The sequence below is a fragment of the Triticum aestivum genome, chromosome 5B, assembly GCF_018294505.1.
Source record: "Triticum aestivum cultivar Chinese Spring chromosome 5B, IWGSC CS RefSeq v2.1, whole genome shotgun sequence".
In the NCBI taxonomy this organism is placed as follows: Eukaryota; Viridiplantae; Streptophyta; class Magnoliopsida; order Poales; family Poaceae; genus Triticum; species Triticum aestivum.
Window position 1 is genome coordinate 523256487 of NC_057807.1, and position 27268 is coordinate 523283754.

At 49.1% G+C, this 27268-nt stretch overlaps 1 protein-coding gene and 1 pseudogene across 1 annotated transcript; both read left to right on the forward strand.

The window, feature by feature from the left end:
• Positions 1–9635: 9635 nt before the first annotated feature.
• On the forward strand, positions 9636–12656 carry LOC123114950 (ankyrin-1). The gene is made up of 3 exons (XM_044536301.1): positions 9636–9801; positions 10760–11245; positions 11392–12656. The coding sequence occupies exons 1-3, from the start codon at positions 9636–9638 to the stop codon at positions 12654–12656; spliced, it is 1917 nt and encodes a 638-aa protein (XP_044392236.1).
• A 1680-nt stretch (positions 12657–14336) lies between these two features.
• Positions 14337–25318, forward strand: LOC123114951 (ankyrin repeat-containing protein At5g02620-like; annotated as a pseudogene).
• Positions 25319–27268: the final 1950 nt, after the last annotated feature.

A 27268-nucleotide genomic window follows, 5' to 3' on the forward strand; every position in this document is an offset into this window, starting at 1 on the left:
TATATATGGGAAGTCCTGTTTTGGTCACCGGAAAAGTTTCGGGTGATATCGGTAATGTACCGGGACCACCGGGAGGGTCCCGGGGGTCCACCAAGTGGGGCCACCTGCCCCAGAAGGTTGCGTGGGCCAAGTGTGGGAGGGGACCAGCCCCTAGGTGGGCTGGTGCGCCCCCCACAAGGGGCCCAAGGCACAAGGGAGAGTGGGAGGGGGCAAACCCTAGGGCAGATGGGCCCTAAGGCCCACCCCAGGCGCGCCTCCCCTCTCTCCCCCTCTTGGCCGCCTCCCCAAGCCCCATCTAGGGCTGGCCGTACCCCTTTGGGGGGGAAACCCTAGATGGGGGCGCAGCCCTCTCCCTCCCCTATATATATTGGAGGTTTTTGGAGCAGCCCAACACATGAGAACTTCTCCTCTTGGTGCAGCCTTGCCCCTCTCCCTCCTCCTCCTCTCCCATGGTGCTTGGCGAAACCCTGCGGGATTGCCACGCTCCTCCACCACCACCACGCCGTTGTGCTGCTGCTGGATGGAGTCTTCCTCAACCTCTCCCTCTCTCCTTGCTGGATCAAGGCATGGGAGACATCACCGGGCTGTACGTGTGTTGAACGCGGAGGTGCCGTCCGTTCGGCACTAGGATCTCCGGTGATTTGGATCACGACGAGTACGACTCCTTCAACCCCGTTCTCTTGAACGCTTCCGCTTAGCGATCTACAAGGGTATGTAGATGCACTCTCCTTCCCCTCGTTGCTGGTTTCTCCATAGATAGATCTTGGTGACACGTAGGAAAATTTTGAATTTCTGCTACGTTCCCCAACAGAAATTGGGTTGAAAATTCATATTTGTGTTCTTGAGTCAATGTTTAGGCCTTATCCAAGAAAAAGGAAAGCAATTACAAATCTCATGGTGCCAAGACTCAACCTCCAACATGCTGGTTATTGGTTTTTAATTCATAAAAAATGCAAACTAGGTCTGAAAAACTATGAAACTTGGCATGGAGCCCTCAAATGGCATCAACATGTTGTGATAAAAATTTAGAAGGTTTCACACAAGTTGTGACTTATAGTGCTTACAACTGAGACCATCTCCGAGTAACAATCTAAGTTTCGAGAGGTGATGGGTTAGGTGTGCAGCCAAAGTGCCGGCTACTTCAACAATTGACCTTGATTTTTCTTTTCTATACTCAAGATACACCGAATGTTCCATGTTAAAAAATGATTATTTTTTTGCTATGTTATGTAATTTAGTGCATTTCCAAACATTTATTGTGTATAATTAAAATTTGAATTGTATGTGCATTATAAAGTTGGCAAAATTGAGTTAAAAATCCTATTTGTGTTATTGAGTATATGTTTAGGCCTTATCGAAGAAAATAAAGGAATTCGAAACTTCAGGGTGCAAACACTCGACCCCGAACATGGAGGTTATTTGTTTCTTAATCTCAAGAAATGCAAAGGATGTCTAAAAACATGAAACTTAGCATGGTGACATCATGTGGCATTAACAAGCTATGGTAAAATTTTGACAAGGTTTTGAAAAAATTATGATGTGCATTGCTTAGAAACCGGACCATCTCAGAGTAAGAATCTACGTTTCGGGAGAGAACGAGTTAGGTTTGAAGTCAAATTAAAGATTCTTTCATCAGTCGACCTTGAATTATTTTGCTACACTCAAGATACATCATTATTTCCATGCCATTATTTGGCATTTTTCGGGTTTGTTTACTATATTTAAATCATTTGCTGCATTTCTAGGCATTTAGTGAATACAATTAAATTTGAACTCCATGTACATGAAAAAAATAGTTAAGATTGGGCTAAAAAGTCAAGTTTGAAGGAAAGGAAAGAAATTCCAAATTTCAAGGTGCCAAGACTCGACTGCAAACATGGAGGTTATGGATTTTTAATTTTGAACTCGGAAAAAGCGATACTTGGCGGTTTGCCCTCATATGTACTCATCTTATTGTGGTAAAAAATTTAGAAGGTTTAGCAAAATTCTTGACGTCCACTAAACCATCTCCGACTAAGAATCTAGGTTTCGAGAGGAAACACGTTAGGTTTGAATGCAAAAGTGCAGGTCTCTTCATCGGTTGACCCTTATTTTTTGTCTACACTCAACATATATCATTACATGTTCCATACTATAATTTAGCATTTTTTGGGTTCACTTGCTTTATTTAAATCGTTTAGTACATCTCTAGGCATTTAATGAATATAATTAAAATTTAAACAATAATTGCATTAAAAAGTTATCAAAATTGGGTTGAAAATATCCAAATGTGTTCTTGAGTCTAATTTTAGGCCTTATCCTAGAAAATTAGAGGAATTTCAAATCTCAGGGTGCCAAGACTCAAACCCAAACATGAGGGTTATTATTTTTTAAATTCCAAAAAGGGAAATGAAGTCTGAAAAACATGGAACTTGGCGTTATGCCACCATATGTGATCAACATGTTGTAGTCAAAATTAGAGGAGGCTTCGCAAAATTTTGTGATGTGCTCTGCTTAGAAATCGGACCATCTTCGAGTAAGAATCTAGGTTTCTAAAGGAGACAAATCAGGTTTGAAGGAAAGTTATGGTCCATAAGGCCAGGAGGCGGCGCCGATGTCTTTGTCAGGTAGTCTTGAGAGATGGCTATAAGTTGCATTTGTTCTCGCAACAATGTTGTTCTATAGTTTCACCGGCGTGGCCATCCTTATCGGGCGCAGCCTAGGTACTCAACGAATTGCGTGAACCAAATATAAACTTTAGGGAATTACTCTCTCCATTTGGTTTGTCCCAAGTCCAGCTTGGCTAAGTTTGAAGATTTACAACACAAAATACACCTAGTATGAAAATATATCTCATAAAAATCCCACAAGAGTAGATGCTCTAGATGTCAATATATTTTTCTATAGAGTTGATCAAACTAAAACAAGTTAAGACTCTGAACAAACACAGAAACTCAATTATTTTGAAATAGAGGTACAATATTACATTTTCGGGGATCTGCTAAATGAAGAAAAAAAATTAAAAATATGGGATAGAAGATGTGTTTGGATTTTTCGGGTAGGTGATCTAGAGTCTTTAGCTAGGTGCTAACTCCGTCCGGTTTTACTAGTCCTCCTGTATTTTGGGTCAAAATTTTACCAAATATTTTATTAGTAAAATATTAATACATGTCATAAAACATTATATTGTTAGACTCGTATTGTAATGTAGTTTCCAGCGATATTATATTTTCTACATATAAATTATATTTTATTAGTTAAACCCATGATCAAAATATGATCTAAAATATGATGGGGACTAGTAAAGCAAGACCGAGGTAGTAGTCAATTCTTTCAACAGGACGATGCGTACTTTTTTTTTGGCATGGGACATGACGACATACCTGACGACTCCAATATAACAGTCGTTCGTTTAATAGTCAAATTTCTAAGTGTCCCGTCTAAATTAGCCCCACATTTACTGTGGTTGGACAAATGTATGGTGCAAACGAATAGTAGTACCGTGTGTGGTATGAACCTATTGTGAGAAGGGGGTCCGTCTATATTACATCTAGATGTGAGATAATATCTCACATCTAAGTATAATGTCAACGCCATCTCCTCATTGTTTATTTTGTTTGTCCGATTTTGATTTTTCATAAAGCCTGAAACAAACGAACCAGTCTCGCGCTCACGCCCACCTGGTGGGCCGGCCTATATGGCCGACAACTCGTAGTGTGTACTAGCAGGAGGCTAGCTTTTTACGGTGTGCATCAGCCAGCCAAAGATTCCTTCTTGCTACATGTGTCTCTTTCTGTGCGTGCATGATAGATCGACACATCACATTAGATCGGATGGCGACACAAGGAGAAGCAGCAAGCACCTTGGTAAGTAGTGTTGCGTCACAACTCGAAGCTAGCGATCAGATTTTTTTTCCAAGAAAAGCTAGTGATCAGATGTATATCAGTGAAAATAAAGTAGCTCTACCATCAACCACAAAAAAAAGTAGCTATACCATCGATTTGTTACGTTTTGCATTTTATTGCCATCTATTTAGCGGCGTGTCTCTGATCTCTAGCTTCTAGTAGGCTATAAATGATTTTTCCCTTTTGTTTTTGCTTTTCCGTTCCGCTCTTTATATTTTATGCATTAATTTTCAATAAAAGACAAAGCTTGATAAAAATCAGAAACATTTTCATGAATTTGTGGTAATATACATTTAATTTTTAAAATATAAATTGAACTTTTTAAATTATATTCACTGAAGTTTTTAATACAAACTAATTTTTTAATACAAACTTAATTTTTTTAATATACATAGGACCATTTTAAATATGTGGTAAGACATTTTCATAATATACACTAAATGTTGATAAAACACATACTGAACAATTGATCGTTCATCCAAAAGTGTTAAAAATTGTTCTGGATTCAGAAGATGTTCGCTGATTCAGAATAAATAAATCACAAAGTTCCAAAATGTTCACGAATTTAAAATTATTCATATATTTGAAAAAAGGTTCAAAAATTTTAAACTGTAAAGGAAAATAAAAAATAATGAAAAAAATAAATAGAAAAACCGAAAGAATAACCAGAAACCCCAAAAGAGGAAAATAGACAAAAAATAAGAGAACAAAAAAGCCGGTTGCAACCATCCAAAACAACCAAAAAGGTTCCTAAAACCGGATCCCCAAACCACAACTTTCCCAGGAATCCTCGATCGCTTCATAAAAAACACTCGCTAACAACACAAAAAGTCCAACCTACTATGAGCGAATAGTGAGCGACCGCTAAGCTTGATTGTATCAGCGCCCCTTGAGGGCCTTATTGTAGGTATTAGTGGGCCTTGTTGTTTTATTAGAAACATGCAACTGGGACAAAGGGTCGAGTCATGCAACTGCAAGTCCATCCTCGGTTGCATGTCGAGGGCAGACATGCAATTGGATAGGGTTCGGGCAAGTTGCATCTAGGGTGAAAACAAAACAACACCCTCCTGAGTTTCAAGTCGAGGGTAGACTTGCAATTGGGCCGAAAGAAACCCCTAGTTTCAGGTCGAGGTCCAATTGCAACTACAATAAAAAAAAGAACAAAAAACACCCCCCCCCCCAAATTGCGAGTCGAGGGTGGACTTGCAACTAGGGCAACTACAAAACAACACCCTCCCGAGTTGTGAGTACATGGTTGATTTGCACCTGGAGCTATTACAAACTACATCGCCCGAGTTGCAAGTCGAGGGTGGACTTGCAACTGGGGTAAAAACAAACAACACCTTTCCCAAGTTGCGAGTACATGGTTGACTTGCAACTGGGGCGATTACAAACTACATCTCTCGAGTTGCATGTCGGGGGTGGACTTGCAACCGGGGTAAAAGCAAAATCTCACCCTCCCGAGTTACAGACGAGGGTGGACTTGCAACTGGGCCGAAAGAAATCCCTAGTTGCGGGTCGAGGGTCTAATTGCAACTACTATGAAACAAGAACAAAAAACAACACCCCCCGAGTTGCGAGTCGACGGTGGAGTTGCAACTAGGGCAACTACAAAACTACACCCTCCCGAGTTGCGAGTACATGGTTGACTTGCAACTGGGCGATTACAAACTACATCCCTCGAGTTGCAAGTCGGGAGCGAACTTGCAACCGAGGTGAAAACAAACAACAAACAACACCCTCCTGAGTTGCAAGTACATGGTTGACTTGCAACTGGGGCGATTCCAAACTATATCCCTCGAGTTGCAAGTCAGGGGTGGACTTGCAACTGGGGTGAAAACAAACAACACCTTTTCCGAGTTGTGATTACATGGTTGACTTGCAACTGGGGCGATTAAAAACTATATCTCTCAAGTTGCAAGTCAGGGTGGACTTGCAACTGGGGTGAAAGCAAAGCAACACCCTCCCGAGTTGCAGACGAGGGTCGACTTGCAACCGTGCCGACAGAAATTCCTATTTGCAGGTCGAGGGTCTAATTGCAACTACTATGAAACTTGAACAAAAACAACACCCCCCCTCCCGAGTTGCGAGTCGAGGGTGGAGTTACAACTAGGGCAACTACAAAACCACACCCTCCCGAGTTGCGAGTATACAGTTGACTTGCAACTGGAGCGGTTACAAACTACATCCCTCGAGTTGCAAGTCGGGGATGGACTTGCAACTGGGGTGAAAACAAACAACACCCTCCCGAGTTGCGAGTACATGGTTGACTTGCAACTGGGGCGATTACAAACTACATCCCTCGAGTTACAAGTCAGAGGTGGACTTGCAACTGGGGTGAAAACAAATCAACACCCTCCCGAGTTGCGAGACGAGGCTGGACTTGCAACTGGGCCGACAGAAACCCCTAGTTGCAGGTCTAATTGCAACTACTATGAAACAAGAACAAAAAACAACGCCCCCCCGAGTTACAAGTCGGGGGTGGACTTGCAACTAGCGCAACTACAAACTACACCCTCCCGAGTTGCGAGTACATGGTTGACTTGCGACTGGGCGATTACAAACTACATCCCTTGAGTTGCAAGTCGGGGGTGGACTTGTAACAGGGGTGAAAACAAACAACAAACAACACCCTCCCGAGTTACGAGTACATGGTTGACTTGTAACTGGAGTGATTACAAACTACATCCCTCGAGTTGCAAGTCATGGGTGGACTTGCAAATGGGGTGAAAACAAAACAACACCCTCCCGAGTTGGGAGTCGAGGGTGGACTTGCAATTGGGCTGACATAAACCCCTAGTTGCATGTTGAGGGTCTAATTGCAACTACTATGAAACAAGAACAAAAAACAACACCCCCCCGAGTTGCGAGTTATGGACTTGCAACTAGGCAAACTACAAAACTACACCCTCCCGTGAGTCAGGGGTGGACTTGTAACTAGGACAACAACAAACGACGATGAAAAACAAAATAGTGGCCTAGTTGGGAGTTGAATGTTGATTTGCAACTAGAACAACAACAAACAATGGCCTAGTTAGAGTTGAGGGTGAACTTACAACTTTGACAACAACAAAAGTATGAACCTAGTTGCGAGTCGAGGATGGACCTGCAATTAGGACAACTATGAAACAATGCGCCCAGTTACGAGGAAATGGTCGACCTGCAACTGGGATGAAACAAACTATGGACCCAGTTGCGAGAAAAGTTGGACTTGCAACTAGTGTGTAAAACAAAAGGCACATCTTGTTGCGAGTCGAGGATGGGCTTGCAATAGGGAGAACTATGAGGCCAGTTGCGAGTCGAAGGTGGACTTGCAACTGAGACAACTACGAAACTACGAACCAAGTTGCGAGTCAAGGGTCGACATGCAACTGGGATCAAACAAACTACAATCCCAGTTGCGAGTCAAGGGTGAACTTGCAACTAAGATGAAAGACAAAACACAGGTCAAGTTGCGAGTCAAGGGTGGGCTTCCAACAAGGATAAAACAAACTATGGGCCTAGCTAGTTGTGAATCAAGGATGGACTTGTAACTAGGACAACTGTACAAAACTATGATATGAGTTGCGAGTCAATGGTGAGTTTGTAACAGGGACAACTACAAATTGTGAGCTTAATTGCGAGTCAAGGGTAGACTTGCAACTGGGATAAAAAAACAAACCGCATGCCCAGTACGAGTCAATGGTGAGTTTGCAACTGGGAAAACTAAACAAAACTACTATACGAGTTGTGAGTAGAGGGTGGATTTCCAATTATAACAATTTCAAACTATGAGCTGCGTTATGACCAAGAGACGAACTTGCAACCAGGATGAAAAACAAAATATGGACCCAGTTATGAGTCTGAAGGTAGACTTGCAACCGGGACAAGCGCATAACCTACCTCTTTGACTTCTACGACATTGCAAATGACATGGGCACACAAGAACACGTGCAGAAAAATGCCCAATAAAAAAACATATGTACATCACGGACGGGATGACAAACGAACAAAAGGGAACAACGCGATAGAGGAATACATCGGCCCACATGCAAGATCAAAAATTTGCACTAAATTACAACAGCAAGATCCGGTGGACAATAACTCAGATGAAACATTGCTATTTTTATCTTGATAAAGCTTATAAGAAATGGGAGACAATGTGAAAATGAACAGAGAAGGTAACAACCACGATAGACCTTTGATTTTCTTGTCTCTTCTAATTCTACGCAGTGGCCTAGAAACATCATAGCGAAATGGCTTGTCAGCGCGGCACGATAATGGGCCGAAAAGTGTGAAGCCAAACTGACCAACAAAAGGATGCGAGACAAACAAAACATTGACCAACAAGGCAGGGATAGCGCTTGCACAAAAATTACAAAAACTAAATCAACCGGTAAAAAAATTAGATGAGACATCATCAAAAATCATCTAGATTGTGATTTTGCAATTTAGTATAAAAGTTTTGACTGGACAAATGGAGGACTAAAGCCACAACGCGCACCAAACAGAGCAAATTACATGATCTGTACAACAATTAATCATGTGGAGAGAATTGGCAAATAGTTAATCTGATTTGTACAAAAAAAAAGGAAAAACTTATAACATTTTCTTCTAGAAAATCACGAATAACTCATATTTTTTAAAGGCAAACGAACAACTCACATTTTTTTGAGGTGGTTCAACAACTCATATGGGCGTGAAATGATCGGGGGACAAAGAAAAAAAAACAGGCCCAAACACTAACGCAGGGAACATAGGCCAACAAACAACGACTAAGGACATAATGGGCCCAAGAAACGCAGCAGCGATGCAAGCACAATGGACACGGGAACTATGCGAGCACATAATGGACACGACTCGCATGAAAAAAAAGACTGTAGATCAAACGGTGAGAGACTTAGATGTGAGACACCAACAAAAATCACGAGTTTTTGAAAAGGCAAAAACAAAAATTAAAAAGAGAAAAAACAGAGAAAAAGATTGGAAGCTTCTCCCAGAACTAGTAGAAGAAACCTTCATGGGTCAGCTCATTCACACATGTAGGCTTCGGGGAGACAAAAAACCAAACAAATGGTACAAGGACATAAAACGACTAGACAAATTTTTCTCCCTGAAAAAAGAAATTGTCATTTTTCTTGGCTGAAAGCCCACAAAGAACAAAAAAGGGAGACTCACAAAAAACAAAGAAGCCCACAACAGGCAGGCGGGACAAGAGGCCACAACTGCCATGTGCGGTGTCTAAAAAAAACTGCCATGTACGGAGACACACACAGGACACGGGCTGCCGCACCTCGTACCTGGACACGGGCTGCCGCGCGCGACGCCAGGTAGGGCGAGCGAGCCGAACGCAAATCTTAAATACAAAACAAGATCCGACGGCTCTAAACTTAGATGTGAGATAACTATTTCACATCTAGATGTGAAATAGCAAATCAGTTGTGAGAAAACAACACGGCCGATATTCTCCTGGCCGGGATTCAAGTTTTATTCCTGACCTCGGACGCACCGGAAGGACCTGCCAGGTGGTCGTGTGCACACCAGAGCCGCTAGCTGCCACAGACGCGCGCTTCCTGGAAGGCTGGAACCTACGTACATGTTTAGCTGACTGTGGAAAAATCGAACGCAGGTTACCTGGGCGACTTGCTATGTATCCATGGCGCTCTGTTGCCAGATTTTTAGAGTCATCCGGTAGCCGCTATATATCGGCGACGCACGGGCCCTATACCTTCACTAGTTTAGACGTCGCCTGTGATCCGATCGGAATAGGCCATGGACCTCCGGCACCACACTATCCAACTCAGTTCGAGTCCTGGCTCGGCGGCTGCCGTGACCACGCAGCCTGGCGATGGCGGCACGATGAGCTCCGAGCTGTACCTTGCCGTGTGCGGCGGGAAGAAAGAGAAAGCCATGGCGTTGCTTCGGCAACACCCTAGCGGTAATGTTTACCGAACTGTTGGATTTCCCGTCATCTGTACATACACATACTTGTTAGTGCACAATAGCTAGATGTAAGCTGCTTCGGAAGGAAGGAGCTCGCCGGAGAAGCCTCTGTGTCTGTCTTAGGGTGGCAAGCGACCCCATCATCTATCTTAGCGTGTGGTGGTGGTACAGATTTACCCAAAAAAACTGCCCATCGCCGGGACTAGAGGGATGACAGGAGGAGCCAGAAGCACGGCGGTGAGCGGCGGTTGAGGGTAGGGTGGGACGGCGAGGCTCGCACGGGGGCGCCGCCGGCGACAAGCGATGGTGGCTGGCGGTCCAGCCGGTGGCCCCTGGGGGCGGATGGGAAGGAAGCCATGGGGAGGTTGAAGAAGTTCGAGAGGTTAAAGAAAGGATCCAGTTGTTCGTTTTGCACCCAACGGCTGAGAGAATCGATAGACCCAATTTAAGTTTTGAGTCGACTTACACCTAGCCACTCTCTTATCAATGAAAGTTCAGTTTTTTGTCCAGCTAAACTAATGTATTGAAACTCGCTAGAGTTTGGCTGAAATCCTACCAAAGTTTGAGAAAATTTATAAAATTTTAAGTTCTGCCTAAGCTTAGCTAGAATTCATCACAAGTCACTGATAGTTTGCAAACAAAAGTGTCACCAATATATTTTGGCTGCTACAAACGTTTCGAAGACCCAATTTCATTTTTTTTGTTGTTGGGTTGGGCGGGTCATGACCTACTTTTGTCTCCGCCACTACTGATAGATACGTACATTTATAACATGTCTAGATACATCTGTATTTAGACAAATCTAAGACAACTTTTTGGGACTGAGCAAGTATTTTGGTGCATAGTGAATTAACTGAGATTTCCGTTTTTCTTTTGAAATTTCATTCAAATTAAATGGGAACACATGTTTTTATTCTGGGGGGAAACCCACATTTATATTTGAATTGTTTCAGGCATACACCAAGTCAGCGCGGAGAGGAACAACGTTCTTCATTTAGCCGCAGAGCACGGCCACGGCGAGCTAATCCAAGAGCTCGCCAGCTTCGGGGACAAGAGCTTGTTGTCTTCCCGGAACTCGGCTCTGGACACGCCTCTGCACTGCGCTGCGAGGGCGGGGCATGACAAGGTCGTATCCCTCCTCGTCCAGCTCGCGCAGGACTGCGGAGATGAGGGCACCTTGTGGTGCAAGGACGAGGCTGGGGACACGGCCCTTCATCTCCCGGCGAGGCTTGGCCATGGCGCGGTGGTTGAGGCGATGGCCTCCACGTCGCCCGACCTGGCCTCTGAGGTTAACGACGCCGGCGTGTCGCCGCTGTACTTGGCGGTGATGAGCAGGTCGGTGCGAGCCGTCAAAGCTATAACGACCAGGTGCGGCGACGCGTCGGCTGCCGGCCCGAGCTCGCAGAATGCTCTGCACGCCGCCGTCTTCCAAGGCTCAGGTCAGCTTGGTAGCTAGCTCCTTCTTGATCCACTACTCACCACTTTAGTGATCTAAACGTCTTATATTTCTTTAGGGAGGGAATACATAATTGTCATTTGTCAATCCTCGGCTGATATCTATTACCATCGATATGAACATTGCCAGGAATGGTCAGGCTGCTACTGGAGTGGAAGCCACGTGGCCCATCCCTGGTTAGCCAAGCCGACGGCAACGGCAGTACTCCGCTGCATTTCGCTTCGCCCGACGGTGACCTCTCCATCGTACGTGGCATCCTAAGCGCCGTGCCGCCCTCCGCGGTGCACATGCGGGACTCTGGCGGCCTCTCTGCTCTCCATGTCGCGGCAGGGATGGGCCACGTCCGCGTCGCCGAGGCTCTGATGAAAGCCTGCCCCGACGCCGCCGAGCTCAGGGACGACCGCGGCGGAACCTTCGTGCACGCCGCGGCCAGGGGAGGCCACTTCAAGGTCGTGCGGCTCGCCATCAAGAAACCGACGCTGCACGGCATCCTGAACACGCAGGACAGGGACGGCAACACGGCTCTCCATCTGGCGGTGGCCGCACGCGCGCCGGCCGTGGCAGAGGCCCTGATGTGGAAGGGGAAAGTGCAAGCGGACGTCATGAACAAGGACGGGCAGACGCCGCTGGATTTCGCCGCGAAATCCACCAGTTTCTTCTCCATGGTAAGTCTGGTGGCGACACTGGCTGCATTCGGCGCGCAGTCAAATCCTCAAAGGCGGGACCATGTCCAGCAATGGAACAGCCATGACATAACAAAGGCGATAGAGAAGACGTCCGACAGCCTCGCGGTGATCGCCGTTCTCGTTGCTGGCGTCGCCTTCACCGCGGCCAACAGCATACCCGGCTCATACGAGCAAGAGGGCGATACAATAGGGATGGCGGTCCTCCAGAAGAAAACCGTCTTCAAATGCTTCCTTATCCTCGACACCTTCGCCCTGGTGACCTCCGTGCTCGCCGTGGTCCTGCTCGTCTACGGCAAGGCGTCACGCTCCGCCGTGTCGTGGAAAACCTTCACGGTAGCGCTGCACTGCCTGTGGGTGTCCCTGATCAGCATGGTCCTGGCATTCTACGCGGCTCTGGCAGCCGTCACGAGGACGAGGGCAGTCCACGACATCGCCTTCAACATCATAAACTCTGGCCTCTTCCTGATGTTAGGTGTGGTCTCGCTTTTGGTCAGCCCTCACGTGTCGTTCCGCACACTGTGGAAGTACCTGTGGCGGCAATGTGGCTTGAAAGGACGTCAAGCTTCCATCCGTAGGCGTATCAAGCAGCAATATCCAGTCGTTGGTGCTTTCGTGCGCAACCTCATTCTGTTCAGGGTTGCAAATTATGTTCTTCTCCTTGTGGGCCTCGGCATAGTCTCCACATTTGGTCTCTCAAAAGTTGGGTAACCATCGCTATGGGAAGAACATGGCAATGCGGAGTGTCGGGCTATTTGGAGTAAATTGCAAAAAGCCACCATAATTGAGGACCCTAATTCAAAAAACCGCCACCATTCATTTTTTTTCAAAAACCCACCATTATTGTACTGACAGTTTGCAAAAAACACTGATCACACCGTTAAATAAGTTTAAGTGAAAACCTGACGGGGTGGACCCGCTGTCAGGTGCCATGTGGCTGGGGTAAATGGATGAAACAAACGGACGTTATACGACCGGTCAAACCCCCTGCTCTGCCTCCTTGGCATTTTGCCAAACAGGTAGCGGGCGTGCTAGAGTGGCAGCCCGGTGCATCTCGTCGGCCGCCCTCGTCTCCGGCAGCCGCCGTCCCGGCGCGCCACCACCCGTCGATGGCTTGGGGATTCCATTGGACTGCATCGTGGATTGGTCTTCGAGCAAGTACACGTGAATGAGCAAATAAATGTCCGTGCAAACTTTGCCTCGGAAGCACTGATTCCGGCACGAAGCCGACGCCGCCTAAGCTGGCGAGGCCGAGCTCCAGCGAGCCTACGAACCTGACCGCTCCGGCGAGTACAATATCCTGCACGCCGCGCCCCATCCCGCTCCGGCGAGGCCGAGCTACAGCGCGCCCGCTCCCCTACCTGCTCGGCGAGGCGGAGCTAGATTTGGTCGGGAGGTAGAGCACCAGACCTCGCCGCCTCCCCCAGCTGCTTCGCATCAACGCCCCGGTGCCACAGGGCATCTTCACAACGAGCCCCGCAACCTCCTACTACCTCCTGTCATCGCCTTGCTCCGGCAGCAACCGCCGCGCGCCGCCATCGCGGACTCGCCCTCCCCTGCCACCCCCGCGTCGACTACAAGCTCCTGGTGAGCTCCGCCTTCCCCTTCTCACGCTCTCCTAGCAAGCACCCATGGCTGGGTCGACGACGGCGAGGGCGCCGGTGCGTCCGTGTCGAGTGCGTTGGAGTTGACCAGAGGAGGAAGAGGAACGGGAGTGAGAATGACGGGCGGCCCCTACTCCAGCCTAATATTTGAGCCAAACGGGGTGAGTTGTTTTCATGCCGCGTCATCATTTATAGAGGGACCTAGCTGTCAGTTTTTCATCAAGCAGCTCTAATTGACCCATCAGTGTTTTTTGCAAACTGTCAGTACAATAACGGTGGGGTTTAAAAAAAACGAATAGTGGTGGTTTTCTGAATTAGCGTCCCCAATTGTGGTGGGTTTTTGCAATTTACTCGGCTATTTGTCGTGTGTATTTTATCAGACACTTGGCAAACAAGCTCTTTGCAGAATGTATCAGAGACAACACGAGGCAAGGGCTTTGCCAAGTGTTCTTTATACGACACTCGATAAATAAATAATTCCAAAGCAATATCAGTTTTGCTAAGTCTCAGTCGACGAAGACTTTGTTATATCTCAGTCGATGTTATTCCTCTGATCTTGATCTTGCATGAAGATCCGTACATAATGTATCGGAGACAATACGGAACACTCGGCCGGTCGCACACGCGCTCCATCGCTCCATCTTGTGTGTAGCGATTCGTGCAAACACCCCAACCACAATCACGCAGCTGGATGGCCCCACGACCAAACAGAGTTAGCCTTATCTCTTTCAGCCGTTGCTCCTTTTCCTTCTCCATGAGGACGGCAGCACAGGGCAGCCGGCCAGTGATGACAGGTATGCCGTGCGCTGTATGCTTGATTCCCTCTTCCCTTCTCCCTCAAGCTCATTTGATTGCACCATAGCATCAATCTTCTCCCTCAAGCTCGACGCTTCGTGATCTCTCTTCATTTTTTACTTAGTCTTCTTGTCGTCATCGGGCTTGTTCAAATTTCTTGGGCCATCACTATCCTCATCTTCATCCAAGTTTGTAAAGTGAACCTCTCTTCGGTACAAGAGCTTGCTGTCTTCCCGGAACTCGGCTCCTTCCTCGTCCAGCTCGCGCAGGACTGCGGAGATGAGGGCACCTTGTGGTGCAAGGACGAGGCCCGGGACACAGCCCTTCATCTGGCGGCGAGGCTCGACCATGGCGCGGCAGTTGAGGCAATGGTCTCCGTGGTGCCCGACCTTGCCTCAGAGGTTAACGACGCGGGCGTGTTGCCGCTGTACTTGGCCGTGATGAGCAGGTCGATGCGAGCCGTCAAAGTTATAACGACCAGGTGCGGCGACGCGTCGGCTGCCGGGCCGAGCTCGCAGAACGCTCTGCACGCCGCCGTCTTCCAGGGCTCAGGTCAGCTTGGCAGCTAGCTCCTCCTTGATCCGTGTGGATCCTAAAAATACATGCATAATTGTTAATCCTCGCATTGCTCAATGTGAACATTTTCAGAAATGGTCAGGCTGCTACTCGACTGGAAGCCGTGTGGCTCATCCCTCGCTAGCCAAGCCGATGGCACCGGCAGTACTCCCCTGCATTTCGCTTCGTCCGACGGTGACCTCTCCATCGTACGTGTCATCCTGAGCGCCGTGCCGCCCTCCGCGGTGCACACGCGGGACTCTGACGGCCTCTCTGCTCTCCACGTCGCGGCAGGGATGGGCCACGTCCGCGTTGCCGAGGCGCTGATGAATGTTAGTAGTAATCTTGATTAGACTAGTTGTTAGTTGCATGCATAGGTTAGTGCAGCAGGTGCCGTTGTGATTTGTTGTAGGCTGGCCGCGTCGTGCGTGGCCGGAGCCTGTGGATCAATGAGCTGAATGTGGCGTGCATGTAGTTAGCTGGTTGTTAGCTACATGGACGGCCGGGTCGTGTGTGCGTGGGTGCGTGGGTGCTGCGTCACCGGACGGTTATAAAGCCAGGCATGATCAGAGTCTATAGAGAAGCTGTGTTGTAAGCCATGTAGCCGGTGCAGAGTTCGTGTTCTGGGGAAAGAAAGCCGTTTGTGCGGCAGTGGCTTACGTGCACCAGGAAAATCCACCCGTGCCCGGTGTCTCCTTCTTCCTTCTTCTTGTTTCGTTCGAGTGAACCAGAGAGATTGGAGAGAGAGAGCGAGGAGAGGGCAAGAGGAAGGCCACGGAAAAGCATTGGGGGCTAAAAGAGTTAGAGCTCTCAGGGAGGAGCTTTACTTGGTCTAATAACCAGGACGATCCCTTGTATGTAAAACTAGATAGGATTCTTGTTAGCCCATCTTGGGAACAACATTTTCCTTTAGTTACGGTCAGGACACTCGTTAGAGGTGTCTCTGATCATGCTGCTCTTTTGGTACATACTGGAATTGTAAATGCTGTAGCTACCAGGCCTTTTAAATTTGAGCTATGCTGGCTTCTCAGAGATGAGTTGCCGGCCGTTGTTTCTAGAATTTGGAAATCTATCGCTCCTAAAAAAAACAGCCTGGATTGGTGGCAGGCTATTATGAGAAAATTAAGAAGCGGGCTCAAGGGTTGGAACCTTAATGTTGAGGGTAGTTACAGGAAAAAGAAGAGTTTTATTATTAATGCTTTAGATATACTTGATAAGAAGTGTGAGCTTGTTGGTGTATCAGCAGCTGACTATGTGCATATAAATAGTCTGCAAAATGATTTGAATAAAATTCTTAGAGAGGAAGAAATAAAATGGTATCAACGCTCGAAGGAGAGGGATATCAAAGAAGGGGATAGCAACACTAAGTATTTTATGATTAAGGCTAGTGGTCGGAAGCGTAAGAGTAAAATCTTTCGACTTATCCAGGATGAAGGGATCATCCAGGGGGATGATAACTTGCTCAAATATGCAACTAATTTTTATAAAGATTTATTTGGCCATGTAGATTTACCTCCTACATCTCTGTGTATCCCTCTTGATGATGTGTTGTCAGAAGAGGATAAGGTTGAGCTCAGTTGCAAATTTACTATGGATGAAGTTAAAAATGCGTTATTTTCTATGAAGCGCAACAGTGCGGCTGGCCCGGACGGCTTTCCTGCCGAGTTCTTTCAATTTTTCTGGAACCTCATTTGTAACGATCTCCTTAGGCTTTTTCATGACTTTTATGAGGGCAAGATTAACATTTCAAGGCTTAACTATGGGGTAGTCACTTTGCTTGCTAAGGGGCAGGGGGCTGATAGGATTCAAATGTACCGCCCCATCTGTATGCTGAACGTTCCTTTTAAAATTTTTACAAAAGTTCTTAACAATAGAGCTATGAAAATTGCGGATAAAACAATTTCCAAAGCTCAATCTGCGTTTATAAAAGGGCGCTACATCCTGGACAATGTACTTATGCTTCATGAAGCTATCCACTCTTTACATAGAAAAAAATGTTCTGCTGTGCTTTTTAAGGTTGATTTCGAAAAAGCTTACGATAAAATTAATTGGAGTTTCATGCTTGATGTCCTAAAGATGAAAGGCTTCCCTGAACGTTTTGTCCAATGGACAAAAGATGTCGTTAGTAATGGAAAGGTTGCCATCACTATTAATGATGTTATCGGCCCGTATTTTGTTACTAGGAAGGGTTTGAGGCAAGGGGACCCGTTTTCCCCCTTGCTTTTCAATTTGGCAGCTGATGTTCTTGCTACCCTGGTGCAAAGGGCGCAAGAACAAGGATTTATCAAGGGAGTGTTGCCTAGGGTGTATGCAGGAGGTCTAAATATTTTGCAATATGCGGACGATACTATTTTCTGTTTTGAAGATGACCTTGAGGGGGCTAGGAACCTCAAAATTATTCTATGTGTTTTTGAGCATTTGACCGGTCTGAAGATTAATTTTTTAAAGAGTGAAATTTTCTGTTTCGGTAAAGCTTTGGAGAAACAAGCTGATTATGCCGGCATTTTTACTTGCGCTATTGGGGGCTTCCCTTTTAGGTATTTAGGTCTTCCCCTTCATTATAAAAAACTTTGTAATGCGGATTGGAAATCAGCGGAAGAAAAAGTAGAGAAAGGAGCTGCAGCGTGGCAAGGGGGTCTTTTATCTATGGGCGGTAGGCTTATACGCACTGAAACTTGCTTGAGTAACATCATTAGCCATTTACTTAACTTTTTCCGTCTACCAAAAGGAGTAGGAAAAAGAATCAATTTCTTTCGAGCGCGGGTGCTTTGGCAAGAAAGAGAGGGGGTTAGGAAGTATCATCTAGTTAACTGGCTTGACGTTTGTCAACCTAGAGACCAAGGGGGGTTGGGTGTTACTAATCTAGATATCAAGAATATTAGTCTTTTGTGTAAGTGGCTCTGGAGACTTGAGAATGAAGATGGGGATTGGCAGGAGATGATTAGAGCAAAGTATTTGAAGAGGAAAACTCTGTCTCAATGTGAGTCATCTCCTGCCAACTCTCATTTCTGGAATGGTATCATGAGTGTTAAAGATATCTTTTACAACTGTTGTCAGAGAATTGTTGGGGATGGGCATAAAACTAGATTTTGGGAAGATGCTTGGATCCACAACAAGCCTCTCTGTCAACTTTTTCCTCGCTTGTACAAGCTTACTTTTCATCAAAACATTACGGTTGCTAAAGCATTTGAACATGATTTTAACTGCATTAGATTTAGGAGATGTTTATATGGGGAGACACTGGATATGTGGAATAAGCTTCTGGATATGTGCAGTCAGGTTGTTCTGAGTGAGGAACCTGACAAAGTCAACTGGCTTTTGACTAGCTCTGGTCAGTTCTCTGTTAAATCTCTTTATCAATATATTATTGCAAAGAGAGTAGTGTTCCCTTTTAAGTTTCTTTGGAAACTGAAGGTACCTTTGAAAATTAAAGCTTTTATATGGTTAGTTATCAAAGGAAGGATCCTGACCAAGGACAACTTGTGTAAAAAAGGCTGGAAAGGCACCAACAAATGTGAATTTTGTGATGCCAATGAATATATTGATCATCTGTTTTTCACTTGTTCTCTTGCTCGGTTTCTTTGGAATGTAGTTGGGAGTGCTTTGGGAAATCCCCAAACACCCCTGTCATTCTTTGACCTTTGCCAGAATTGGCTTCCTAAGTATACTGGGAAAGATAGAATGGTTATAGCTATTGGTACGACTGCTTTGTTATGGTCGATCTGGAAAGCAAGAAATAAATCCTGCTTTCAAAGTTCTTTACCTAGGGATCCTACTGATATTATCGTCTCTTTATGTTATATGTTGGATTCCTGGGGTGTGCTACAGAAAAGAGGGGTGGAAAAAACTCTTAAGGAAGTGACCAAGAGGTTGGCCCAGATAGCGAGGGACGTCTTCAAGCGTGCTTACGGATGGGGCCCAGCTGTACGGAGGCTCTGTTGATCAAGTGTTGACAGATGCAGCATTTACGATTATCTCTCTTGTTCTTTTGATATAGCACCTTGTAGGTGCAGATTTTGGTATCTCAGATGTAGGAGTTTATTTCCCCTGATGCAAAATATTAGGCAACATTTGTAGCGATGATGCTTTGGAGCGTTCTTCTGTTGTAGCATCCTGTAGGTGCGGTTGAAGTGCCTCTAGATGTATGAGTAGTGTTTCCTGATGCAGATGTTAGGCATCGAAAAATGTTAAATTTGTATGGAACTTGCTTTGTATGTTGTGACTCCATTTTCGTAATGAAAATGGGGGCCATGGGGCCCCTCTGATCGAAAAAAAAGGCCACGGAAACAACAATGAAAGCATGCCCCGACGCCGCCGAGCTGAGGGACGACCGCGGCGGAACCTTCATGCACGCCGCGACCAGGGGAGCCACGGCAAGGTCGTGTCGCTGGCCATCAAGAAAACGAAGCTGCGCGGCATCCTGAACACGCAAGATGGGGATGGCAACACACCTCTCCACCTGGCGGTGGCCGCACGCGCGCCGGCCGTGGCGGAGGCCCTGATGTCGAAGGGGAAAGTGTGAGCCGATGTCATGAACAAGGAGGGGCAGACGCCATTGGATCTCGCCGCGAAATCGACCAGTTTCTTCTCCATGGTAATTCTGGTGGCGACACTAGCTGCATTCGGCGCGCAGTCCCGTCCTCAAAGGCGGGACCATGTCCAGCAATGGAACAACCAGAACATAACAAAGGCGATATAGAAGACGTCTGATAGCCTCGCGGTGATCGCCGTTCTCGTTGCTGGCGTCGCCTTAACCGCCGCCAACAACATACCCGGGTCGTACGAGCAAGATGGTAACCTCAAAGGCATGGAGATCCTCCAGAAGAAGACCATCTTCAAATGCTTCCTGATCCTGGACAGCTTCGCCCTGCTGACCTCCGTGCTCGCCGTGGTCCTGCTCGTCTACGGCAAGGCGTCATGCTCCGCCGGGTCTTGGAAAACTTTCACGGCAACGCTGCATGTTAGCGAATAACCTAGCGTGACAGGTCACTAGGACGAGTGTTTCTGAAGTTCAGTAGAGTTGCGGCTACAGTGTTAGTTTTTCAGTTTCAGGTAGCATTTTTCCCGTTTTCAGTTAGACAGTGCCTGAGGACGCGGCATGTGTGATCCCGAGGCCCTTAGCTCGCGGCATGAGCACGCCCATGGTCGTGGGACGGCACGACACAGTAGTGGGGGCTGTTCTTGATCCGTTTTCCCCGTTCACCAAGTGAATAAGAAGAGAAGAGGAGAAAAGCAGCAAGGATTGCGCTGCACAAAAAAAATCAGTCCCTCGTGAGTGCTTTCGCCATTGACAGAGCTTCGAGCTCGGGGATAACAATTGGCATCAGAGCCGTCTTGCGGTCCAGGGCATGGCCGGGGACGACACCGGTGGTAGCAAGTCGCCATCAACGCCGCGCACGAAAATCTTCGACGGCAAAGAGCTGGCCGTGGCAGAGAGATCATCGGCGCGGGTGAAGCGCGACACCGGTGGTGCGGCGTGGCCGCAGCTGACGAGGACCAACTACACCGACTGGGCCGTCCTCATGCAAGTCATGATGGAAGGGCAGCACCTGTGGGACGCCGTGGTAATGGGCACGACGGAGTGCAATGATGATCGCTCCCGCTCGAGGCCATCCTGCGCGGAGTGCCACCGAAGATGGGGCCTACTCTCGCCGGCAAGGCCACGACGAAGGAGGCGTGGGAGTCCGTCAAGACCATGCGCCTCGGTGTGGCTCGCGTCCGCGAGGCGAAACTCGCAACACTTTTCAAGCTGTACAACGACATTCGTTTCGCCGTCGGCGAGACGATAGACGACTTTGCCATGCGGATCACGAACATGGCGGCCCAGATGGTGCAACTCGGGGAGATCATTCAGGAGAAACACATGGTCCTCAAGTTCCTCTCCGTCGTCCCGAAGAGGTACTCACAAATCGCTTTGTCAATTGAGACGCTCGTTGATGTGGATACACTCTTCATGGAGGAGCTCACCGGGCGGCCGAGAGCTGCCGAGGAGAGGTGCGACCTCGACCAGGTGGACTCAGGCGTGGGGCGCCTCATGTTCACGGCGGAGGAGTGGCTCGCGCACATGCAGCGCAGCGAGAACGACGGATTCGGAGGCAGCAGATCTGGCTCAGGACGCGACGGTGGACGCTGCGGGCGAGGCTGCGGACGCGGTTCTGGGAGCCGCGCAAAACCCACGGTCCAGTACCGTCACTGCAAGAAGTACAGGCACTGAGCGCGTGAGTGCAAAACACGCATCCGCGAAGAGCCGGCGGAGGCGAATCTCACCGAACAAGGTTGGCACGCCGCAGACGGGCACGACGACAACCCGATGCTTCTGATGGCAGTGATCACCGCGACCCCGGCGTAGAGCACGGGGGAGCACATCATGCTCAATGAAGAGCGTGCAGAAGGCGTCATGTGACGGCCGCTGGTTCCTGAACACCGGCGCATCCAATCACATGACTGGTGATCGATCGGTGTTCACGGAGCTGGACGAGCACGTCACCGACAGCGTCAGGTTTGGGGATGGCTCCAGCGTGGCCATCCGTGGCCGCGGCACGTTCACGTTCACCGTGCGCAGCGGCGATCATCGCGCCCTCACAGATGACTACTTCATCCCATGTCTCAAGACGAGCATCATCAGCCTCTGGCAACTAGACGAGCACGACTGCACCACAAAGATCCACGGCGGCGTCCTGACTTTGTACGATCGCCGCCAGAATGAGTTGGCCCAGGTACGCTGAAATGGCAGATGTCTGTATGTTGTGCGCCTGGACATCGCGCATCATGTTTGCCTGGCAGCACACGGCGGCGACAAGGCGTGGAAGTGGCATGCTAGGTTCGGCCACCATCACTTCGACGCGCTCCGGCGCATGGGGAGCGCTGACATGATGCACGGGATGCCGCTGGTGGATCACGTCGAGCAGATCTACGACGCATGCCTGGTGGGGAAGCAACGGCGTGCTCCGTTTCCCTCCCAGGCGTGCTACCGGGCGACAGGGCCGCTCGAGCTTGTTCACATCGATCTTTGCCGGCCCATCGCTCCTTCCACCCCCGGCGGCAAGCGCTACTTCATGCTCGTCGCCGATGATCATAGCCGCTACATGTGAGCTATGTTGTTACCGGCGAAGGACGTTGTCGTGTCCATCATCAAACACTTTGTTGCCGCGGCTGAGGCAGAGCAGGGTGCACGACTGTGCGTGTTCCGGACGGACCGGGGCGGCGAGTTCACTTCCAGCGCGCTCGGCGAGCACTTTGCAGGTCAAGGCATACAGAGGCACCTGACGGCACCCTACTCGCCGCAGCAGAACGGCGTGGTCAAACGGCAAAACCAGACCATCGTAGGCATGGCGAGGAGCATGCTGAAGGCGAAGAACATGCCGAGCTGGTTTTGGGGGGAGGCCGTGGCGACTGCGGTGTTCATCCTCAACAGATCCTACACCCGCAGCGTCGACGGCAGGACTCCATACGAGGCGTGGTACAGTAAGAAACCGGTCGTGCACTTCCTGCATGTCTTCGGCTGCATCGCCTACGTCAAGAACACGCGGCCCAGACTAAAAAAGCTCGACGACCGCAACACTAAGATGGTCTTCAACGGCTACGAGGCAGGCTCAAAGGCGTACATAGTGTATGATCCGCTGACCAAGCGCGTGTACGCGTCACATGACGTGTTGTTCGACGAGGGTGCGAGCTGGGACTGGGGTGCCACTCGCGAGCACACAGCGGAGCCGTTCGTCGTCCACCACGAGCTCCCGCTCACCACCGGAGTGCGGAGCATGCACACTACGGCAGGCGACGAAAGCGGGGACCAAGAAGGGGACCACGACACCATGGTGGACTCACCAGCCACGCCCAAAAGCGGGACCGTGGCTGCATCTCCCGCCACGCCCCAAAGCGCGGCCATATCCAGCTCTCTAGCGACACCGTGGTCCGGCGCGTCTACGGCTTCACTGGATGGGTCTAGCGGTGGGACGCCTCCGGACGAGGCTCCAGGGGCGGTGGAGTTTGTCACACCGCCTGCAACGCGGTACGACTCGTACGACGCCGACGACGATCCATTCGCGGGGCACCGTTTCCACCATCTCGCGGACTTGTACGGCGGGGCGGCCAAGTCATCTCGCCGACGGAGCGCATGCTGCTGGCCGGAGAGGAGCCAGCTACATTTGCCGAAGCAGCACCCCACGAGAGCTGGCAGAGCGCTATGCTGGAGGAGCTGGCATCCATCAAGGACAACGGTACCTGGACGCTCACCGATCTGCCTGCAGGTCACACGGCCATTGGCCTCAAGTGGGTCTTTAAGCTGAAGAAAGATGCCGCTGGCGTCGTCGTCAAGCACAAGGCGAGGCTCATCGCAAGGGGCTTCGTGCAGAAGGAGGGCGTGGACTACGACAACGCGTTCACGCCTGTGGCGAGGCTGGACTCGGTGCACGTCATGGTCACCACGGCGGCACAGCGCGGCTGGGAGCTGCATCATCTCGACGTCAAGTCGGCCTTCCTCAACGGCGAGCTCAAGGAGGAAGTCTACGTCTCACAGCCACCTGGCTTCGCGCGGAGAGGCGAGGAACACAAGGTGTTCCGACTCCACAAGGCGCTCTATGGGCTGCGGCAGGCACTGCGAGCGTGGAACGCCAAGCTTGATTGCACCATGCAGCAACTTGGGTTCACGAGTTGCCCGTCAGAGCATGCCATGTAGCGACGAGGCAAGGGACAAGCCCGGCTCCTGGTTGGTGTCTACGTCGACGACCTTGTCGTCACCGGAGCCGACGTCGAGGCGATCCGCAGTTTCATGAGGGAGATGATGGCTAGGTTTCGTATGAGTGATCTTGGTCTCCTCAGATTTTACCTAGGCATAGAGGTGAAGCAGGGGGCGGAGAGATCACCCTGTCGCAGGCGGCATACGCTGGTGAGCTCTTGGAGCGAGCGGGCATGGCGGACTGCAATCCAACACACGTACCCATGGAGCCACGCCTCAAACTGAGCAAGGAAGGGCCAGAACCGCGTGTGGACGCCACGGACTACCGCAGCAGCATCGGAGGACTCCGCTACCTGACCCACACGCGGCCGGACATCACCTTCGTGGTGGGGTACCTGAGCCGGTTCATGGAGGTGCCGACCACGACGCACCTGGCCACCGTCAAGCATCTTCTTCGCTACATCGTCGGCACCCGCAGGTATGGGTGCAAGTACATCAAGGGCGGCAACAGCGGGCTCATTGGGTATAGCAACTCGGACATGGCCGACGACATTGACGATCGCAAGAGCACATCCGGCAACCTCTTCTTCCTCGGAGGAGCGCCGATCACCTGGCAATCACAGAAGCAGAAGATTGTCGCGCTGTCCTCGTGTGAAGCAGAGTACGTGGCTGCAACAACTGCGGCATGCCAAGGCATCTGGCTGAGCAGCCTCCTGGGTGATTTGCTCGAGGATAAGGAAGGCGCCGTCACCATTTTCATCGACAACAAGTCGGCCATCCGGCTGTGCAAGAACCCCGTCTTCCACTACCGAAGCAAGCACATCGACGTTCGGTTTCACTTCATTCGAAGGTGCATGGAAGAAGAAAAGATCAGGGTCGAACACATAGCCACCGGCGATCAGCTCGCAGACATCTTCACAACGTCACTTGGGCGCACGTGGTTCCTGGAGCTGCGCGCATGCATCAGCATGGTTGAGGTTTAGACTCTCTGTCACGACTAGCTTAGGGGGAGATTGTTAGCGAATAACCTAGCATGACGGGTCACTAGGGCCGAGTGTTTCTGAAGTTCAGTAGAGCTGCGGCTGTAGTGTTAGTTTTTCAGTTTCGTCAGATAGCGTTTTTTCCCGTTTTCAGTTAGACAATGACTGAGGACGAGGCATGTGCGATCCCGAGGCCCTTAGCTCGCGGCATGAGCACGCCCATGGTCGTGGGATGGCACGACCCAGTAGTGGGGTCTGTTCTTGATCCATTTTCCCCGTTCACCAAGTGAATAAGAAGAGAGAATGAGAAAAGCAACAAGCATTGCGCTGCACACAAAAATTCAGTCCCTCATGAGTGCTTTCGCCAGTGACAGAGCTTCAAGCTCGGGGATAACACAGCACTGCCTGTGGGTGTCCCTGATGAGCATGGTCTTGGCATTCTACGCGGCCTTGGAAACCGTCACGAGCACGAGGGCAGTCGACATCAGCTATTACATCATAAACTATACCCTTTTCCTGATGTTAGGCATGGTCGTGCATTTGGTCAGCCCTCACGCATTATTAAGCACACTGCGGAAGTACCTGTGGCGGCAATGTGGCTTGAGAGGACGCCACGGTGCTATCCGTAGGCGTATCAAGCAGCAATATCCAGTCGTCGGTGCTTTTGTGCGCAACCTGCTTCTCTTCTGGGTTGCAAATTATGTTCTACTCTTTGTGGGCCCCCACCATAGTCTTAACCCTTGCAAAGTCTCAAGAATTGGGTGACCTGCCGGAAAAACATCGTCGTAATGCCGAGTGTCGGGCTATTTGGCGGGTGTATTTTATCGGTCATTCGGTAAACAGACCCTTTGCCAAAAGGTATCATGAACAACACTAGGCCTTTTTGCTCGTTTCGGTGCTTATAGTCGTCGCTAGCTGGTCTACGGACCTGGATTTAATTTTTTACTTCTGGTGATTTTATACTATCATGACAGTTGATGAATAGATCAAGAGTTTTTCTCGCAAAAAAAAGACACAAGGCAAAGTAGGGGCTTTGCAGAATGTTTTCTATACAACACTCGGTAAACAATTAAAAGCAATAAAGTACATGTATCAATTCATTTGGATTTTTCAAGATCAAACTCTTAAATTTTGATTTTCTTTCAAGGAAACTAGAAATATTCAACGACTACTTAGGCTGTCGATCGTGGCACTCGGCCAGAAAACGTCCATATTTTAGCCATACCAACGAGACATGCCTGAGGTCAGCCTAAAAGTGGCCTAGAGTTAGGTAAAAAAATTTGGCAAAAGGTGGCCTAGATCATATACCGTAATTGAACATTGCTTTCTTGTTTTCTTTTTGCAGGGGAACATATCTTTTTTTGCCGGGCTTGAACATTGCTTTCTATCTTAATGTATATAGGCACGTACGTGTTCTAAAAAACCCGAACCGCTAAAGAAAGGGGCACAATAATATATTTAACCCAGGAAACAGATCGATTGTTAGGAGCATCATCCACTGAAAGTGGTCGACATACTGAACCCGTTTCCAGAGTCGGCAACGACGTTCCTAGTGTAGAGCGTAGAAGCCGGCTTTGACGGGGCACCGAGAGACACTATGTCACTTCCAATCATCATGCCCACCACCGACATCACCGGCCTATCCCTCGGGTTCTCCTGGACGCACAATGATCTACCTGGATGAACCTCCTCGGGTCGGTCTCTGAGAAGTTGTTGTTCATGCACGGGTCCATCTTCTCCAGCACCGTTCCTGTCATCCAACGCTCCCAAATCTGCACCCACATTATTTTTTGCAACAACTTAGTCATTTATGGTAACTGTTTAGATATAGTAGCGATGGATCACAGAATAATGCTTACCGTGGTCAACAGATCTTCAGATTGGAACATTGTCGGGGGTTTGGTGCGACATATGCCAAGAGATGGCTTATCATGGTGGGAGCTAGTAAGACATCGCCGGTGCCTGGAAAACGGGATAAGGCGCAAACATGTACGCCGATGCATCTTACCTAGGTTCGGGGATCTCCTAGGAGATAACACCCCTAATACTGCTCTGCGGGGTCTCCGCATGATTAGTAAATCAACAAGGAGCTACAAGCTTGCTCCCTGAGCTGTTTGGCTAGAGGAGGAAGAAGGGCTAGGCCAGCTCTATTCCTCTCTCTATATGTGTGTGTATTCCCTAAGAAGCTAAACCCTTTGCATGGGTGCCTTGGGGGGTTTATATAGGCCTACCCCCCAGGGGTACAATGGTAATCCGGCCGGGTGTAGGCCCGGGCCGTCAGTGTCTCTGGACGGCGGCTTCTCCGCTCGCTGCTGGGCTCTCGACCGACAGGTAGGGCCCATCGCTGGTGGGCCCTATCGACTGCTCATCACTGTAGCCTTGCCTCTGATGATGATGGCTTGGTCGGGAGGAGCATGAATACAGTACCGCCGCCTGGTGGGCGCTCATTGTAGCCACACCCCGTCTTATCTGGTTAATGGCGCACAAACTTCAAGGGGAGGGGAGGGCCGGCTGCTGGGAGTCGGCTTCCCCTTATGCCGATAGGTCTGGGCTCGCCATCTTCTGGCATCCCACGGACAGGTAGGGCCTGAGGGAGTCCTCGATAAGGGGGTATCCGGACACCCGGACTATATACATCGTCCGGACTATAGAAGCGTCAAGATATAAGACTTAAGACTTCGGCTCGTGTCCGGATGGGACTCTCCTTTGCGTGGA